The 19087-nt window shown below is 39.4% G+C and overlaps 1 protein-coding gene across 9 annotated transcripts in view; it reads left to right on the top strand.

The window, feature by feature from the left end:
* The window catches only part of ZNF37A (zinc finger protein 37A), a 24938-nt gene extending 10461 nt beyond the window's left edge, over positions 1-14477 (top strand). For 7 of the 9 annotated variants that reach the window (XM_017516793.2, XM_017516792.2, XM_037734323.1 and 4 more), the window contains 3 exons: positions 7621-7747; positions 8033-8128; positions 10679-14477. In XM_017516793.2, the coding sequence (XP_017372282.1) occupies positions 7621-7747; positions 8033-8128; positions 10679-12111 (1656 nt within the window). In that variant the 3' untranslated portion in view covers positions 12112-14477. Of the gene's footprint in view, positions 1-1605; positions 1627-7620; positions 7748-8032; positions 8179-10678 lie in introns of those variants that run through there. The other 2 variants (XM_037734324.1, XM_037734325.1) reach the window with 2 other exon arrangements.
* The last annotated feature ends 4610 nt before the right edge of the window (positions 14478-19087 follow it).

Genomic DNA, 19087 nt, shown 5'->3' with positions numbered 1-19087 from the left:
TTGGATTCATTCTCTTCGTCGCATTCAGGTACACCTGTCAAACGTAGATTAGATCTTTTCACATAGTCCCACATTTCTTGGAGACTTTGTTCATTCCTTTTTACCCTTTTTTCTCCAGTCTTGCCTTCCCGTTTTATTTCATTGAGTGGATCTTCGACCTCTGATAGGTCAATTCGGATGTTGATAATTGTGCATGCTTTGCGAAGTTCTCGTGTTGTGTTTTTCATCTCCATCAATTCACTTATATTCCTTTCTATTTTGTCCATTCTCGTTAGCATTTCGTCAAATCTTTTTTCAAGGTTCTTAGTTTCTTTGCATTGGGTTAGAACATGTTCTTTTAGTTCACAGAAGTTTCTTACTACCCACCTTCTGAAGTCTGATTCTGTCATTTCATCACCCTCGTTCTCCATCCAACCTTGTTCCCTTGCTGGTGAGGAACTGTGATCCCTTGTAGGTGAGGAGTTGTCATCCCTTGCAGGAGGAAAGGTGTTCTGGTTTTGGGTGTTTTCATCCTTTTTGCGCTGGTTTCTTCCCATCTTTATGGATTTGTCCGCCTGTAGTCTTTGTAGTTGCTGGCTTTCAGATTGGGTCTCTGAGTGGATGTTCTGTTTGCAGATGATGAGGTTATTTCTGTTTCTTAGTTTTCCTTCTGACAGTCTGGCCCCTCTGCTGTAGGTCTGCTGAGGGTCACTCCAGGCCCTGCTTGCCTGAGGATCACCTGCAGCAGCCTCTGCACTTTCACTTGGAGCTGCAATCCTGAGCTGTTCCTAAACGGCCATCTTGGATCCCGCCTCCTTGTGTTTTTTTTTCTAATGTGCCATTTTAATTCGTTTTGCATTTCTGTATTTATTATTTACTTAGTGGTTATACTTGGAATTACAATTAACATCTTGAATTTACAACAATCTAGCTTCCACTAATACCAACTCAGCCTTAATAGTATATAAAAATTTTGCTCCTATACAGCTTTGTCCGCATCCTTTGTCTTGTTATTGTTACAGATTATACCTTGATAAATTGTGTGCACATTACCATCCAGATTTGTAATTATTGTTTTATGTGTTTGTCTTTTAAATCATAGAAAAAAGAGAAAACATAAAAGCCAAGAATACAATAAGACTAGCTTTTGTATTTACTTATAGTAGTTACTTTTACCATTTGAATTTTTTTTTGTGTTTGGATTGGAGTTACTGTCTAGCGTCCTTTTGTTTCAACTAAAATGACTTATTTTGCATTTCTTGTAGGACAGGTCTAGTACTGATAAACTCTCTCAGATTCTGTTGATCTAGAAATGTTTTAATTTCTCCTTCATTTTTGAAAGCTAGTTTTACCAAATGTAGAATTCTTGATTTTTTTTTTTCTTTTGGCACTATAAAGGTGCCAATATCCTACTGCCTCTGTCCTTCATGGTTTCTAATTAGAGATTCACTGTTAATCTTATTTCAGATTCTTTCTACATGGTTAATCCCTTATCTCTTCGTATTTTCTTTTTTTTTTTTTGGAGATATAGTCTTGTCCTGTTGCCCAGGCTGGAGTGTAATGGCGCAGTCTTGGCTTACTGTAACCTCTCCCTCCTGGGTTCAAGTCATTCTTCTGCCTCAGCCTCCTGAGTAACTGGGATTACAGGTATCTGCCACCACACCTGGCCAAATTTTCTTATCTTTAGTAGATATGGAGTTTCGCCATGTTGGCCAGGCTGGTCTTGAACTCTTAACCTCATGATCTGCTCGCCTCGGCCTCCCAAAGTGCTCAGATTACAGGCATGAGCCACCATGCCTGGCTGATGTAAATTCTTTATCTAGTAAGATTAATATCAAAGGTGTTTTTGGGGACAGGTTTTATTCATTTCTTTTTTGTGTGTCTGTGGGTCATACTATCTTTTTTGCATTCCTCATCTTTTACTGTAAACTGAACATTTTGAATATTAAAATGTGCTAAATCTAGAAATCAGATTCTTCCTTTTCCCCAGAGTTTGTTGTTGCTGTTTATTTTGTATTCTGTGACTTTTCTAAACTATTTTTGTAAAGTCAGTGTTGTTTATTGTACATGGTCATTGAAATCTCTGTTGTGTTAGTTTAGTGGTCAGTTTCTGATTCGACTGAGATTTCTTTAAATGCCCAGAGTCAAAACAAAACAAAAAACTCTTCTGGTCTTTGCATATCAACTCGTTTTAGGGCACTCCTGTAATGGTTTGCCAGGCCATTTACATCTCTGCCTTATCTTTACTTCCTACTTACACAGAGCCTGAAAGTCAACCAGATGTGAAAGCTTAGGTTCCTCTCAGGTTTTTTTCTGAGCATGCATACTGCCCTGGCCTTGCACATGATCCCAATTTCCTGGTTTTTGCAGAACCTTTTCAAACCCCTTATTCCTACCCATGGCCCGCATGTATTTGCTTCCCAGTTTTATCAGTCCATCTGCTGCTTTTCTCATCTGGCTGCTATGGCCTGATAATTGGCTTTAAATGTTTTCAACAAGCACTTCCTGTAAGACTACTCTAACCCTGAGAAAGTTCCAAGGCAGGCAAAACAAAGACAAGCCTGTGAGCCACTTCTTCAGAGAGCCTGCACAGACAGATCAAAATACACAACCACAGTTCTCTGAAAACAAGGTGCATACTGTCCACTTTGGCACAGGCACCAGCAAGCCGTATCAGGAATGTTCTGGGTGTACTAGTTTTTTAATTAGATTTTAGAATTCGGAAAAGTTTGATTCTGAGAGGGTTCCCCCACCCCCCAGCTTAATTGTTGCTTTAGTCTGGGATGGAGTTTTGGAGTTACGTATTCCATTTTCAGCCTGATTCCCACATCAGTTTTTGAGTAATTACTTTGTGGCACAACAGATGTGCCTGGCCCATTTTGTCCTTTTCCTGCACTACCTCTGCCATCAGCCATTTCTCCAAAGGACGCTGATTTTTTTAGTGGAGGATAGAATTTAAAAACGAAGATCTGGGTGCTCATTGGTAAAGGTTGTCACTGCCTCAGACCTTCTCAATTGACAGAGTTAGAAAATATATGTATGAGTATATACACACACACACAAATACACGTGTACATCTATTTTTGTATTGTCTGTCTATATGTAGTTTTTAAACAATGAGTTTACATAGACATTTCCCAATTTCAATCTTAACTCCATAACCTTTCTGTTTTCTGTTTCTGTTATCCACAATATTTATTTGCTCCTTCTCCCTGTCACTATCCAGTCTCTCAAACCTGCCAGTGCTACCTGTCTCCTCAGCTCTGGGTTGATCCCTTAGATCACCATCTTCCTGGAATTATCAATACTTGCTATATTAAATATTCAAATCAGATTTGATGTATTTAAACATTTTAGAAATTAAAAGGGGCCATTTGACTAAGTCGTTTTAGTTTTGGAGAATCATCATTATTTTATGTAAACTTATCAAAAATAAAATTTCTGATTATTGGGAGCACAGTATCTAAACTTGTCTCTCCAGGTTGTCAGGCCACTACTTTGTCCATTAAGTTATAAGGACACTTCCCATTCATGAGGGCAGAGCTTCCTAATCACCTCCTAAAGGCCATGCCTCTTCATACTATTGCAGTGGTATTAAATTTCAACCTATGAAGTTGCAAAAGGTATAAACATTCACACCATAGCACTAAGTATTTTATTCTACCAGGTACTATTGTAAATGAAATTGTTTTCTGAATTTCCTTTGGATTGTTCATTGTTGGAGTGTTTTTTTAAGAGACCTAATAGTTGTGTGTTGATTTTGTCCTCTGCAACTTTGCTGAAACCATTTATTAGCTCATATATTTTTTGTGGATTTGATAATGTTATCTGCAAATAGAATAGTTTTACTTCTGCCTTTCAATTTGAATGTCTTTTATTTCTTTTTCTTGCCTATTTGCTATAGCTAGAGCTTCTAATATAGTGTTGAATTGCAGTGGTAAAAGCACTATCCTTTGCCTGTTCATGATCTTGGTGGGGAGTGGGGAGATCTTTTAGTCTTTCACTATGGAGTATGTTCCCTGTGAGTTTTTCATATGTGCACTTTATTATGTTGAAGAACTTTGCTTCCGTTCCTTTGTTTTCTGAGTTTGGTTATCCTCAAATGGTACTGGATTTTGTACTTTTTTCTGCATCAATTGATATGATCACATGTTTATTCATTTGTTTTATTAATGTGTTGTCTTACACTGATTAATGTTCTTATATCGAACCACTCTTGCATTCCTAGGATAGATCCAACTTGGTCATAGTATGTAATATTTTTAATATGCTGCCAAATTTGGTTTTGCTAGTATTTTATTGAGAATTTTTTGCATCTGTATTCATAAGGAATATTAGTCTGTAATTTTATTTTCCTGTGAAGTCTTTATCTGGCTTTGGTATCAAGGTAATGCTGGCTGGCACTGTAAAACTCAGAGGAATGAGTTAGGAAGTATTCCCTTCTAATTTTGGAAATGTTTGAGGAAGATTAGTATTACTTCTTTAATTTGATAGAATTAAGCGGCTAAGTCATCTTGCCCTGGATTTTTTTTTTATTTAGGCAGTTTTTTTAAAAAATTACTGATTGAATCTCTTCAGTGGTTATAAGTATGTTGAGATTTTATATTTCTTCTTGAGTCAGTTTCAGTAATGTGTGTCCTTCTACGAAATGTGTCTATTTAATTGAGTTACTTATTAGTGTATAGTTGTTCATAGTATTCTCTTATAATCCTTTTTTCTTTTTGTAATGTCACTTTAATTTCTGATTTTAGTTCTTTGCATCTTTTTTCTTTAGTCAATCTAGATGAAAGCTTATGAATTTTGTTCTATTTAAGAATCCGTTTTTAGATTTATTGATTCTCTGTAGTTTTCTATTCTCTGTTCGCTTATCTTTGCTCTAATATGTATTATATCTTTTTTTCTGCTAGCTATGGATTTAGTTTGATCCTTCTTTGCTAGCTGCTGAAGGTATAAAGTTATTGCTTTCTTTTTGAAAATAGGCATATATTGCTACAAATCTCTCGATAGGCATGCTCTTGGTTGCATCCCATAAGTTGTGACATAGACTCTTTACCTTTTCACCCATTTTTAAGTATTTTTAAATTTCCTTTGTGGTTTCTTCTTTGATCCATTAAACGTTGTTTAATATCCATGTTAATAAACTTTTTCACTGTTACTCATTTTGAGCTTTATCCTATTATGGTCAGAAAAGATATTTTTTATGATTTCAGTCTTTTAAATTTACTGAGATTTATTTTGTGCCCTAATCTATGGGCTTCCCTGTAGAATGTTTTTTGTACACTTGAGAAGAATGACTATTCTACTATTGGTAGGTAGAGCATTCCACATACTTCTCTTAGGCCTATTTGGTTTATACCATTATTCAATTACTCTGTTTTCCTATGAATCTTTTGTCTGGATATTCTGTCCATTAATGAAAGCAGAGTAATGAAGCGTCCAGCTATTATTACAGAACTCTGTATTTCTTCATTTAAATCTGTGAATTCCTGAAATTAGAACACTGATTTCTCTTTCATTAAGTAGTTCCTTTAAGGCAAACTATGTTCTCTTATAGAGGGTTGATGTTTTGGGAGTTATATTTCTTGGTTGGCTTTACTTTGAATGTAACTGTCCATATGGTCTATGTATAGAACTGGTTAAAAAAAAGTCCCTCACTTTCCAGAGGTGGCTGCTTATTAGTTTCCATCTTCATGAACTGTGAGGTGTCTAAAGAGTAAGGCCCACCAAGGTGCCCTGGAAGTTAGGTACTTTGTCAGTCATTGATCCTACTACCTTGCCTAACCCCTAACCCTGGTTCAAGGTTTAGAGCTGCACTGTCTCTGGCTGTGGTTGGAAGCCACCACTCCTGCACCTTCTATACTTGTATAAGTGACAGGAACCCTGCCTCTAGTTTCTCATATCTGATACTATCTACTGATATCTTCCAGAAATTATATAATTGTCTTTTTTGGTGTATATTATTTGCACATTTATTGTTTATGTTCCTTCCACTTATATTTTTGCAGGCATCAGAGGTAGATATGTGTTTGAGGTTCACCATCTTTAAATGGAAGTGTCAGTTATTTTTGAAACTGTGTTCTCTCTTATTTTCTATTACTCTGGAATGTCTCCTGGTTCCATTCTCACATTTTTGTAAATTCCTTTTCAGCCTTTATGGCCTATGTTTCTTTTTCTTGCCAGCCACTTATATATTTGTATTCCCTTAAATTCTGTGTTGGTAATTTTTTTCCTCCATCTTTGTCTCCTTTGTGAATATCTGATCACTGGTGGCCCCTGTGACACAGAGTTGCCATTTTCACCCATATCCTTATTTCCATGCTGGATCTCTTTCCTGAGCTTCAGAATAATCTCTGTAGCCTTCTACTGGACATGCTCACTTCCATGACATGAAGCCATTCCTAGAGCTGCATGACCTCCATGTGACTTATTGTCACTCTGCAATTCCCCCCTCCCCCAACCTCCTGGTTCTACTTTCTAGACCTAAGGCCTCTATGCAGACCCTCTGGAAGTCACCATTCCTCTCTTCCTTTGACTAGTGAATTCTCTCTTCCACATCTCCACTGTTGCCCCTTAATATAGACAGTCTACCTCTAATGCTGCTCTCCAGCACAGTCTCCACTCTACTTGGGTGGCATTACTTCCTCGGTGAAAATGGAATTATGTTACAGGGATTCAGGTGTGTATTTCAATTCACCATCAACTTCTGCTATTCACATGAATGATCTGGTGTTGGGGGAGCAGGGAGCCTATGGCCTAAAGGAAGCGTGCAAGATAATTGGGTATATGTCATATACTGCCAGTTCCTTAAGGAATGGGAAAAAAATATCATCATGCCTATTTATATTTTTATCTAAAAAATAAGAACAAAATTAAGCTGTCCTTATATGTGGGTTGACTGTATTTTATTTACTTTATAAATAAATATAAATAAAACTAGTTGCTAAAAATTTTTTACAGATTAGATGAGTGATAAATAATTGGAGAACACTAACAGTATTAAAGCCAAGAATATTTCCTAGTCTCCCTCATCTCCCATGCCTCTGCAACCTTTACCTCATCACAGGTCAGACATGCCCTCTTATCCTGTTAAGCAATTCCATTGACTTGCCACATATTTTTTTCAGGTTTTTAACATTTCCTTAAGTTTTTGTTATATGTTTGCAAAGGAACTAAAGTTTTAACACTTTAGTGAAATCTAATACGATGACACACTCTCACCTGAATTTGCACAGAACCTTTTTATGATCCATCTGTGTTGCACGTATCTGTGGTATGAATCTTTTAAGTTCTGTGGTGGGTATGTCTCTGTATGTATGTTTCCTCATGAGAAGATATATTCTTTTCTTGTAAGGAAGAGTCTTGTATTCTAATTGGAATACTCAGAAACTAAGAAACCTGTAAGCACATGTGGGCACTAAATATTTTTCCATTAAGTAATAAATTAATGCACCAACAGGATATTTCTACTATGATTTTTTACCCACAATGTATAACATAAAACAACATGTGTCATGGAGGCCCTTTATAACATTTTCTGTTTAATTTTCAACAATAAAAATGGTAAGAATTAGTCCCTAAACATCTTTCTTCACATCACCTGATTCTGATCACTTGAAACTGAGCAGAACTGTGATTTTCCAGGGACCAGTGTCATTTAGGGATGTGAGTGTGGGTTTTACTCAAGAGGAGTGGCAGCATCTGGACCCTGCTCAGAGGACCCTGTACAGGGATGTGATGATGGAGAACTACAGCCACCTTGTCTCAGTAGGTAGGTAGGAATTGTTTCCCATATAGAAGGCCTGAATGCATGTCCTTTCTTATCAATAGAAACTTGTGGAACTTTTGTAGAATATAAAAATATTTAGGTTTGAGATTAAGAGGTCAAGGACAATTTATCCCTTTTGGATACCAGAAAGAAGGGTTTTTCCTCTGCTCCCATGACAGGATTAAATGAGCTATGTATATGTGTGTGTGTATTGTTTGGGGTATACTGTCTTCCTCCTTCAGGGAAACCCACCCAGCTTGTCCCAAGGAATATAATTCTCATTCACAGGGTATTGCATCCGTAAACCGGAAGTAATCCTCAAGTTGGAGAAAGGCGAGGAGCCATGGATATTAGAGGAAAAATTTCCAAGCCAGAGTCATCTGGGTGAGTTAGTATGTGCCAGATGGAATTTAAAGGAAGGTAGATCACAAAGGGTAAGTTCAGATAATAAGACCATTGAAATGTTCTTCAGGAATCATGTTTTAGAGGTTCCAGACCTTTACAAGTAACATGTTGACAAGACTCAAATATCCAGTGGCTTTGAATCACCCAGCATCTCCCCGTATCACTTCCGTACACCATCCTGTGTTTTTTTAACTGGTATAAATTATTTAGAGTTAACTCACAGCTTAATAAAATTTTATACACACACACACACACACACACACACACACACACATACACATCCATCACTGAGATGAATATATATGAATATATGTATCATTGAGAGTGATTTTTCATTACCCCTACGAAAACTCCCTGGTGTCCTCTTCCCGGTAAAGAATATCCCTCCTTCTAGAAAATATTAAATATTACTGTAAGGACACAGGCACACGAATGTTCATTGCAGCACAGTTAATAGCAAAGACCTGGAACCAACCCAAATGCCCATTGATGATAGACTGGACAGGAAAAATGTGGCACCTATACACCATGGAATATTATGCAGCCATCAACAACGAGTTTGTGTCCTTTGTTGGGACATGGATGAACCTGGAAACCATCATTCTCAGCAAACTGACACAAGAGCAGAAGATCAAACACCACATGTTCTCACTCATAGGTGGGTGTTGAACAATGAGAACACATGGACACGGAGGGGAGCACTACACACTGGGGTCTGTTGGGGGGAAATAAACGAGGCACAGCGGTGGGTGGGGAGTTGGGGAGAGATAGCATGGGGAGAAATGCCAGATATAGGTGAAGGGGAGGAAAGCAGCAAATCACACTGTCACATGTGTACCTATGCAACAATCTTGCATGTTCTTCCCATGTACCCCAAAACCTAAAATGCAATAAAAAACAAACAAAAAATAAAATATTAAATATATTTTTCAATACATGCTTTTTTGAGTTGCTCATTTGTTAGCATTTATCATATTTACCATTTTTTTACAGCATTATTTAAAAATAGTCTGGGCCAAGTGGCTCATGTCTGTAATCCCAGCACTTTGGGAGGCTGAGGTGGGAGGATCACTTGAGCTCAGAAATTTGAGACCAGCTTGGGCAACATAGGGAGACCCCATCTCTATGAAAACTCAAAAAATTGGCATGGTGGCACACACCTTTGGTCCCATGCCTGGCTAATTTTTGTGGTCTCAGCTACTGCGGAGCTGATGTTAGAGTCTTGCTTTAGCCTAGGAAGAGGCTGCAGTGAGCTGTGTTTGTGCCATTGCACTGCAGCCTCAGTGACAGAGCAATACTCTGTCTCTAAAAATTAAAAAGCTCTTTGGGTAACACTGATAAACATTATTTATTAAATACCATTGGTTTAAATATCTGTGTAGAACACTGAGAGAAAACCATAAATAAAATAATGGCTTTCAGGAACATAGTTGGTGAACGAAAACAGAAGGGCATGAAATATTTTAAAATTCAGTGTTTAACAAAGAATATTGTTACAGCAATCAGCTGATGTTTGTGCCTAAATGAATTATACAAACAGCTCTTTTGTGTTTTTTAGTAGATGAAGCTGGAAGTGGTGGAGAAATTTGGGAAGGCAACTTTTTAAAAACATTGTTAGACCGTAAGCTGACAATGAGAAAACCATCAGTATGAGATTATGATGGGAATGAGTAATTTATGAGGAACAAACAGCTCATATATATTTATCTAAAGTGCAATATATTCATTCTAGACTTGATGAAGAATGGTTTGGTTCTAATCTTAATCTAAGTATAAAGATATGCTTACTTCAATGATACCTTGTTAAAAAAAAGGGGGGGGGGGTTTGGGACATTGGACTCAGTACTATATAGTACAGTTGATGGAGTAAAGGGCAAATTCCATAGCCAGAATAGAACCATTAACCTGATCCTATGGCAAGTATGGCTTGTTCACTCATTGATTTTACTCTTATTCTAAGTGAATCAGAGCTAGAAAAACAATTAGGCCAAGTGCAGTGGTTGATGCCTATAATCCCAGCACTTTAGAAGGCCAATATGGGTGAGCTGCTTGAGGGCAGGAATCTAAGACCAGCCTGGCCAACATGGCAGAATCCTATCTCTACTAAAAATATAAAAACTAGTCAAGCATGGCGGTGGATGCCTGTAGTCCCAGCTACTTGGGCAGTTGAGGCATGAGAATAGTTGTTTTAACCCAGGAAGTGGACATTACACTGAGCCAAGATTGTGTCACTACATTCCAGCCTGGATGACAGAGCAAGACTCTGTCTCAAAACAAACAACAAAAGAACCACACAGAATTGGAGCCTGGATTATAGGACTATTTAGGAATTAGAACTTTCAGAAATTTGATTGTTGCTGCTGTGTTGAATTGAAAAGAAGTATAAAACTGGAAGTGTGCACACTGTTGTCATAATGTAGGTATGAAGAGATAATGGCTGAAACTGAGCCATGCCTTCAAACCTAATGCTAACTTTATTTCTTTTACATGCCCTTGTTAACTAATCTTTCTTATCACTCTTTATTTCAGAATTAATTAATGCCAGTAGAAACTATTCAATAATGAAGGTCGATGAGTTTAACAAAGGCAGAAAATGTTCCTGTGATGAAAAGCATAAAATAGTTCATTCTGAAGAGGAAACTTATGAATATAATAAAAATGGGAATGGCTTCTGGCTTAACGAAGACCTCGTTTGGCATCAGGAAATTAAAAATTGGGAGCAACATTTTGAATACGATGAATGTGGGAAAGCTTTATCTGAGAATTCGCTCTTCCTTGTACACAGGAGAGCTTACACAGGACAGAAAACCTGCAAATATATTGAACGTGGGAAAACCTGTGATATGTCATTTTTCACTACTCATCAGCAAACACATACAAAAGAGAACCACTATGAATGTAATGAATGTGGAGAAAATATCTGTGAGGAATCCATTCTCCTTGAACATCAGGGTGTTTACCCATTCAGTCAGAAGTTAAATCTCACCCCAATTCAGAGAACCCACTCAACTGACAATATTATTGAATATAATGAATGTGGAACTTTTTGCAGTGAAAAATTAGCCTTTCATGTACAACAGAGAACACATACAGGAGAAAAACCTTATGACTATCATGAATGTGGAAAAACCTTCACTCAGAAGTCAGACCACACAAGACATCAGAGAACACACACAGGAGGAAAACCCTATGAATGTCATGAATGTGGGAAAAACTTCTGTAAGAATTCAGACCTCATTAAACATCAAAGAATTCATACAGGGGAGAAACCTTATAGATGTCATATGTGTGGGAAATCCTTCAGTGAAAAGTCAACCCTTACTCAACATCAGAGAACACACACAGGGGAGAAACCATATGAATGTCATGAATGTGGGAAAACCTTCTCATTTAAGTCAGTCCTTACTGTGCATCAGAAAACACACACAGGGGAGAAGCCCTATGAATGCTATGAATGTGGGAAAGCCTTTCTCAGAAAATCAGACCTCATTAAACATCAAAGAACTCATACAGGAGAAAAACCTTATGAATGCAATGAGTGTGGGAAATCATTCTCTGAGAAGTCAACTCTTACTAAACATCTAAGAACTCACACAGGTGAGAAACCTTATGAATGTATTCAGTGTGGAAAATTTTTCTGCTACTACTCTGGTTTCACAGAACATCTTAGAAGACACACAGGGGAGAAACCTTTTGGATGTAATGAATGTGGGAAAACCTTTCGTCAGAAGTCAGCCCTAATTGTTCACCAGAGAACTCATATAAGACAGAAACCCTATGGATGTAATGAATGTGGAAAATCATTCTGTGTGAAGTCAAAACTCATTGCACATCATAGAACACACACAGGGGAGAAACCCTATGACTGTAATGTTTGTGGAAAATCATTCTATGTTAAGTCAAAACTCACTGTACATCAGAGAACACACTTGGGGAGAAACCCTATAAATATAGTTAAGTGAGGGAAATTACTCTGGGTGAAGTCAGAACTTTGTAGAAGAGAATATACAGGGTGAGAGAAATCTGTTAATATAATGCTAATAAGAACACCTTTGCCCTGAAGTCAGTTCTCACAGTATAGAAGAGAACTTAAACAGGGGAAAAAACAATATGAAGATATGGAATGTAGGAACACATTCCTCTGGAATTTGGACCATACATTATGTTGCAAAACTAAAAGTGGAAAAAACTTATTGGCAAATGAATATAGGAAATATTTTGCCCAATGCCACATCTCAGTAAATATCAGAGAGTTCGCACAGGGTAGAAACTTGCGACAGCATCCCCAGATTAAGAAGGGATGCATTTTTCTGCTAATACTCCAGTTTTACTGAACATCTGAGAAGACACACAGGGCGAAACCTTTTGGGTGTAATGAATGTGGGAAAACCTTTTGTGAGAAGTCAGCCCTAATTTTTCACCAGAGAACTCATATAAGACAGAAACCCCCTGGATGTGATGAATATGGAAAATAATTCTGTGTAAAGTCAAGAGGCCAGAGAAAATGCACAAACTATAGGAAACTATAGGAAAGCATTTACTATGAGGTTATATTTTATGGAGAATGTGTAATTTATAGTAGCTTCTCAGTGAACATCAGATAGTAGAGAAGGCATTTTTAACTATATCCAATGCATGGAAGCTTTAAGTTAAAATCTAAATTTAATATAGACCAGAGATGTTGAATTTGCAGGATATCTAGCAATTTAACAAAATGTGGTAAAAAAGGTTTTTATTGAGGAATAGCATTTTACTTTGTAAAAATCCAATTTAGTTCATTGTGAAGACTGCTATTTTCTAAGATAGAGATTTGAAAAGATGCCACTCTGGAGTCAATAGCTATAAGTAGTTACTGCTTAGTTATATGCAAAATCAGGGACGATTTTTAGCAAGGGGACCCAGCAGCAAGAGTGCACTTGTATGTCCAGGTAAAAAGAGAGAGACCCTCAACCTGGGGACATAGGACAGGAGCCTGCTGCCAGGATTTTTCAATAATCCTGAGACAGACTGATTTCAGGTGACCCATCTCAGAATGGTGGATCAAAGGGGCAAGTCAATTTGCCTTGTATGCAACTTACAAGGATTAGTAGGATAGAGTGGATCCAGATTTTTGGTGGTTTCAACCCTAGCGTATGTCTAACACATAAGCCAGGACGTTGTGCTGTGAGTGACTTCTTATACCCAACTCTCTTCATACCCAATTTCATACTGCAACATGTCTTTCATAGGTGATACAGCTATTTTTAAAATACATATAGATGTAACAAATATGGAGCTTTCAAAAAGTACAAATAGGCTGGGCATGGTATCTCATGCCTGTAATCCCAGTACTTTGGGAGGCTGAGGTGAGCAAATCACCTGAGGTCAGGAGTTTGTGACCAGCCTGGCCAGCATGGTGAAACCCTGTCCCTACCCAAAATACAAAAATTAGCTGGGCACGGTGGCACATGCCTGTAGTCCTGGCTACTAGAGAGGCTGAGGTGGTAGGATCACTTGAACCTTGGAGGTAAAGGTTGCAGCGAGCTGAGATCATGCCACTGTACTCATTCCAGCCTAGGCGACAGAGACTGTTTCAAAACAAACAAACAAAAAAGCAAAAATAGATTTTGCTGTTGGGTAAGGTATAGTAATTGGCAGAAGAATGGACCCCTTGAGACCAACTCTATAGAAGCAAAGAGGACTAAAGTGGCAAAATTCTAGAGAGTGGTAAATCCCAGAAATCACATGGACAGAATGCAGCTGTTTGCTCTGGGGGTCCTTTCTACTTCTGGCCATAGGGAAGAACCTGAATACTGAACTTGGTTCAGGCAGAGGGCCATAACCTAGGGGTTATGGGGGGGACCAGAAAGCAGGAGAACAATCAAGACTGCATTGAAAAAAAATTTATACATTAGGGGTCAAACACATGCTATTTCTCAAGAAATCTTCAGATGTCTCACACTGTGTAGGGCAGGAGCCTGAAAAGCTAATTTGAGAAGAAAAAGGATTTTTGTTTTTGTTTTGCATTTTGCAGTACAGAGGAGAAATGATTAGAACTTAGGAAGTGCTAGCAGGCTGGTCCTTTGGCGAACATGCCATCAGTAAAAGTCCTGGAAACAAGGTCAAACCAGAGGTTGATTGTGCCTTGTCACAAATGCAAACAATACCTGAGTGAATATTCAAAAAATTGCTTAGAAAGAAAAACTCGAGGAACAAATGTCTTCACTGCAGTTATTCCAACTATTTAAGAAATAAAGAATACCAAGCTTTTATAAACTTTTTTTAGAAAAAAATGATGGAACTTTTCCAATTCAGTTTTTGAGGCCAGTACAACCTTGATACCAAACCTAAAAAATAAATAAATAAAGCTATAGACCAAAGTCTGATTGATTTAGATGCAAAATCATAAAATTTAAAAAAATTCTAGCCATATCCATAAACTATATCATCACCAAGAGATGGTTATTAGGGCAATCAAAAGATGGTTTATTATTTAACCAATATTCAAGAAAACAATGTGGACTTCCATTCCTTTTTCTTTTGATTCCTCCCTTTGACTTTTCATGTGTCTCTCTTGCCTGCCCTCCCCAGAGTGGAGGAGTAAGACCTTCCTTGTGGGATGAGAGGAGTTGTGACCATGTGCCTCCTGGAACCAAGAGGGCTAAGGGTGAGGTGTGGAAGGGAGAGGTGGAGGAGACTGTTGAGAAATTGGTAGCATTGAGCAAATAAATATGTTGAGAATGATGAGAGCAAGGCTTCTCTCTGTTAGAGAAGGTATTTATAAAAATAGAGGGTGGATCCAAGATGGCCATTTAGGAACAGCTCAGGATTGAAGCTCCCAGTGAAAGCGCAGAGGGTGAGTGGATTCCGCATTGTTATTACCCACAGACTAGGAAGCTCTCAGATGGAGGAGCTCCGTGGGTCGCCAGCACAGCTGTGACGGCTGGCGTCGCTGCTTTGCCCCGCGCAGCTGCTTTGTCAGCCTTCCGGCGCAGCAGTTCTCCATTCGAAATACACTGGCGATTGGAGCCACGGGAAGTCGCCCATCCATCTGGTTAAAAAGGGGACTGAACAGGGAAACAGGACAGTAGATTCCAGGGCAAAAAAAGTGCCACGAATCTCAGTGCCGCTGTTTAACCCAGTGCAGTGAGTCACCGCACGGGAAAACACACAGATCCCGGTGCCTCTTCAGCAGGCGAAGGGAGCACCAACTTAAAAAAAAAAAAAAAAAAAAAAAGGCTCTGAGGCAGGGAGCCAGGCGATCAGGCTCGACTCTTCCCACCCCCACAAAAGAACAGCAATCAGAAACTCTCTGGACTGAGAGTTTCACAGCAAGCGCAGCTAAACCCAGGACGATCCAGCCCTGTGGGGGAGGGGCGTCCGCCATTACCGAGGCAGCCCACCACTATGGAGGTAGCCAGCCAATGCTGAGGCAGCCTGCCATTGCCAAAGCAACCATTGCTGAGGCAGCCAGCCGATGCCAAGGCAACCCGCCACTACAGAGAGAGTCCGCCACAAGAGAGGCGGGCCACCATTGCTGAGGCAGTTCTAACACCACCCATATAAACAGGACTGCAGGGAAGCTCACTCGGCAGCTGGGCAGAGCTGCCAGCAGCTCAGCAAAGCCTCTTCAGGCAGACAATGACTAGGCTGCCTTCTTGCTAGGCAGGGCAGCTCTGAAGGAAAAAAAAAGAAGGCAGCAGCATAACGGAAACTCATAAAGCCCTAAATCCCTGGGACAGAGCACCTGGGAACAAAAAGTGGTTTATGAGCTCTGCTGCAGCAGACCTAAACATACCTGCCCAGCAGCTCTGAATGAACAACGGAGCTCACAGCTCAGCATTTGAGCTCCTATAAAGAATAGACTGTCTCCTCAAGCAGCTCTCTGACCTGTGTATATCTAAAGAGCCACCTCATAAAGGAGAGATCAGACTGACACTTGATGGGTATCCTTCTGGGACAAAGATAGCAGAAGAAGAAAACTGGTAACAACCCTTACTGTTCTGCAGCTACTGCAGGCGATCCCCAGGCAAGCAGGGCCTAGAGTGGACCTCAGCAGTCCTACAGCAGAGGGACCAGACTTAGAAGGAAAACTAAGAAACAGAAATAACCTCATCATCTGCAAATAGAACGTCCACTCAGAGACCCAATCTGAAAGCCAGCAACTACAAAGACAACAGGCGGACAAATCCATAAAGATGGGAAGAAACCAGCGCAAAAAGGATGAAAACACCTGAAACCAGAACACCTCTCCTCCTCCAAGGGATCACAACTCCTCACCAGCAAGGGAACAAGGTTGGATGGAGAACGAGGGTGATGAAATGACAGAATCAGACTTCAGAAGGTGGGTAGTAAGAAACTTCTGTGAACTAAAAGAACATGTTCTAACCCAATGCAAAGAAACTAAGAACCTTGAAAAAAGATTTGACGAAATGCTAACGAGAATGGACAAAATAGAAAGGAATATAAGTGAATTGATGGAGATGAAAAACACAACACGAGAACTTCGCAAAGCATGCACAATTATCAACATCCGAATTGACCAAGCAGAAGAAAGGATGTCAGAGGTCGAAGATCCACTCAATGAAATAAAATGGGAAGGCAAGAATAGAGAAAAAAGGGTACAAAGGAATGAACAAAGTCTCCAAGAAATGTGGGACTATGTGAAAAGACCTAATCTACGTTTGATAGGTGTACCTGAATGCGACGAAGAGAATGAATCCAAGCTGGAAAATACTCTTCAGGATATTATCCAGGAAAACTTCCCCAACCTGGCAAGGCAGGCAAATATTCCAGTCCAGGAAATACAGAGAACACCACAAAGATATTCGTCAAGAAGAGCAACCCCAAGGCACATAATTGCCAGATTCACCAGAGTTGAAATGAAGGAGAAAATACTAAGGGCACCCAGAGAGAAAAGTAGGGTTGAGCACAAAGGGAAGCCCATCAGACTCACAGCAGATCTCTCAGCGGAAGCTCTACAGACCAGAGGAGAGTAGGGGCCCATGTTCAACATCCTTAGGGAAGAGAGCTTTTAACCCAGAATCTCCTATCAAGCCAAACTAGGCTTCATAAGTGAAGGAAAAGTAGAGTCCTTTGTGAGCATGCAAGTACTCGGAGATTTCGTCGCCACCAGACCAGCTTTGCAGGAGCTCCTGGGAGAGGCTCTGCACATATAGGGGAACAACCAGTACCAGCCACTCCAAAAACATACCAAATGGTAGAGAGAGTGAACACGATGAAGAATCTGCATCAACTGATGGGCAAAGCAGCCAGCTGGCACCAAAATGGCAGTATCAAATTCACACATAACAATATTAACCTTGAATATAAATGGACTGAATGCCCCAATCAGAAGACACAGACTGGCAAATTGGATAAAAGGCCAAGACCCATTGGTGTGCTCTATCCAGGAAACCCATCTTGCATGCAAGAATGCATGGGGGCTCGAAATGAAGGGATGGAGGAAGATTTGCTGAGCAAGTGGAGAGCAAAAAAAAAGCAGGAGTTGCAATTCTCATCTCTGATAAATTAGACTTTAAAGCAGGAGGGATCAGAAGAGATAGAGAGGGACACTGCATGATGGTAGGAGGATCAATGCAACGGGAAGAGCTAACGATCCTAGATATATAGGCACACAATACAGGAGCACACAGATACATAAGGCAAGTTCTTAATGACTTACAGAGAGACTTGGACTCCCATGCAATTATAGTGGGAGACTTTAACACCCCATTGTCAATACTGGACACATCAATGAGACAGAAAATTAGCAAGGATATCCAGGACTTGAACTCAGACCTGGACAAAGCGGACCTGGTAGACATTTGCAGAACTATCCATCCCGGATCCACAGAATATACATTCTTCTCAGCACCACATCACACCTACTCTAAAATTGACCACATAATTGGGAGTAAATCACTCCTCAGCAAATGCAAAAGAACGGAAATCATAACAAACAGTCTCTCAGACCACAGTGCAATCAAGTTAGAACTCAGAATTCAAAAACTAACCGAGAACCGCACAGCTTCATGGAAACTGAACAACTTGCTCTTGAATGTTGACTGGATAAACAATGAAATGAAGACAAGAAATAAGGATGTTCTTCGAAACCAACAAGAATGAAGACACAACATACCAGAATCCCTGGGACACATTTAAAGCAGTCTCTAGAGGAAAATATATAGCAATAAGTGCCCATATGAGAAACAAGTAGAGATCAAAAATTGACACCCTATCATCAAAATTGAAAGAGCTTGAGGAGCAAGATCAAAAAAACTCAAAGTCTAGCAGAAGCCAAGAAATAGCTAAGATCTGAGCAAAACTGAAGGAGATAGAGACACAAAAAACCCTTCAAAAAATCAATAAATCCAGGAGCTGGTTTTTCAAAAAGATCAACAAAATAGACCACTAGCCAGATTAATAAAAAAGAAAAGAGAGAATAACCAAATTGATGCAATAAAAAACGATAAGGGGATATCACCACAGATTCCACAGAAATTCAAACCATCATCAGAGATTATTACAAACAACTCTATGCACATAAACCAGTAAACCTGGAAGAAATGGATAAATTCCTGGACACTTGCCTCCTCCCAAGCCTAAACCAGGAAAAAGACGAAACCCTGAACAGGCCCATAACAAGGTCTGAACTTGAGGCAGCAATTAAGAGCTTACCACCCAAAAAAAAGCCCTGGTCCAGACAGGTCCACAGCCTAATTCTACCAGGCATACAAAGAGGAGCTGGTACCATTGCTTCTGAAACTATTCCAATGAATAGAAAAAGAGGGAATTCTTCCCAAATCATTTTATGAGACCAACATCATCCTGATTCCAAAACGTGGCAGAGACTCAACAAGAAAAGAAAACTTCAGGCCAATATCCATGACGAACATAGATGCAAAAATCTTCAATAAAATACTGACAAGCCGATTGCAACAGCACATCAAAAAGCTT

The sequence above is a fragment of the Cebus imitator genome, unplaced genomic scaffold (assembly GCF_001604975.1).
Source record: "Cebus imitator isolate Cc_AM_T3 unplaced genomic scaffold, Cebus_imitator-1.0 Scaffold603, whole genome shotgun sequence".
Lineage (NCBI taxonomy): Eukaryota > Metazoa > Chordata > Mammalia > Primates > Cebidae > Cebus > Cebus imitator.
This window is presented reverse-complemented; position numbering and strand designations above follow the sequence as displayed.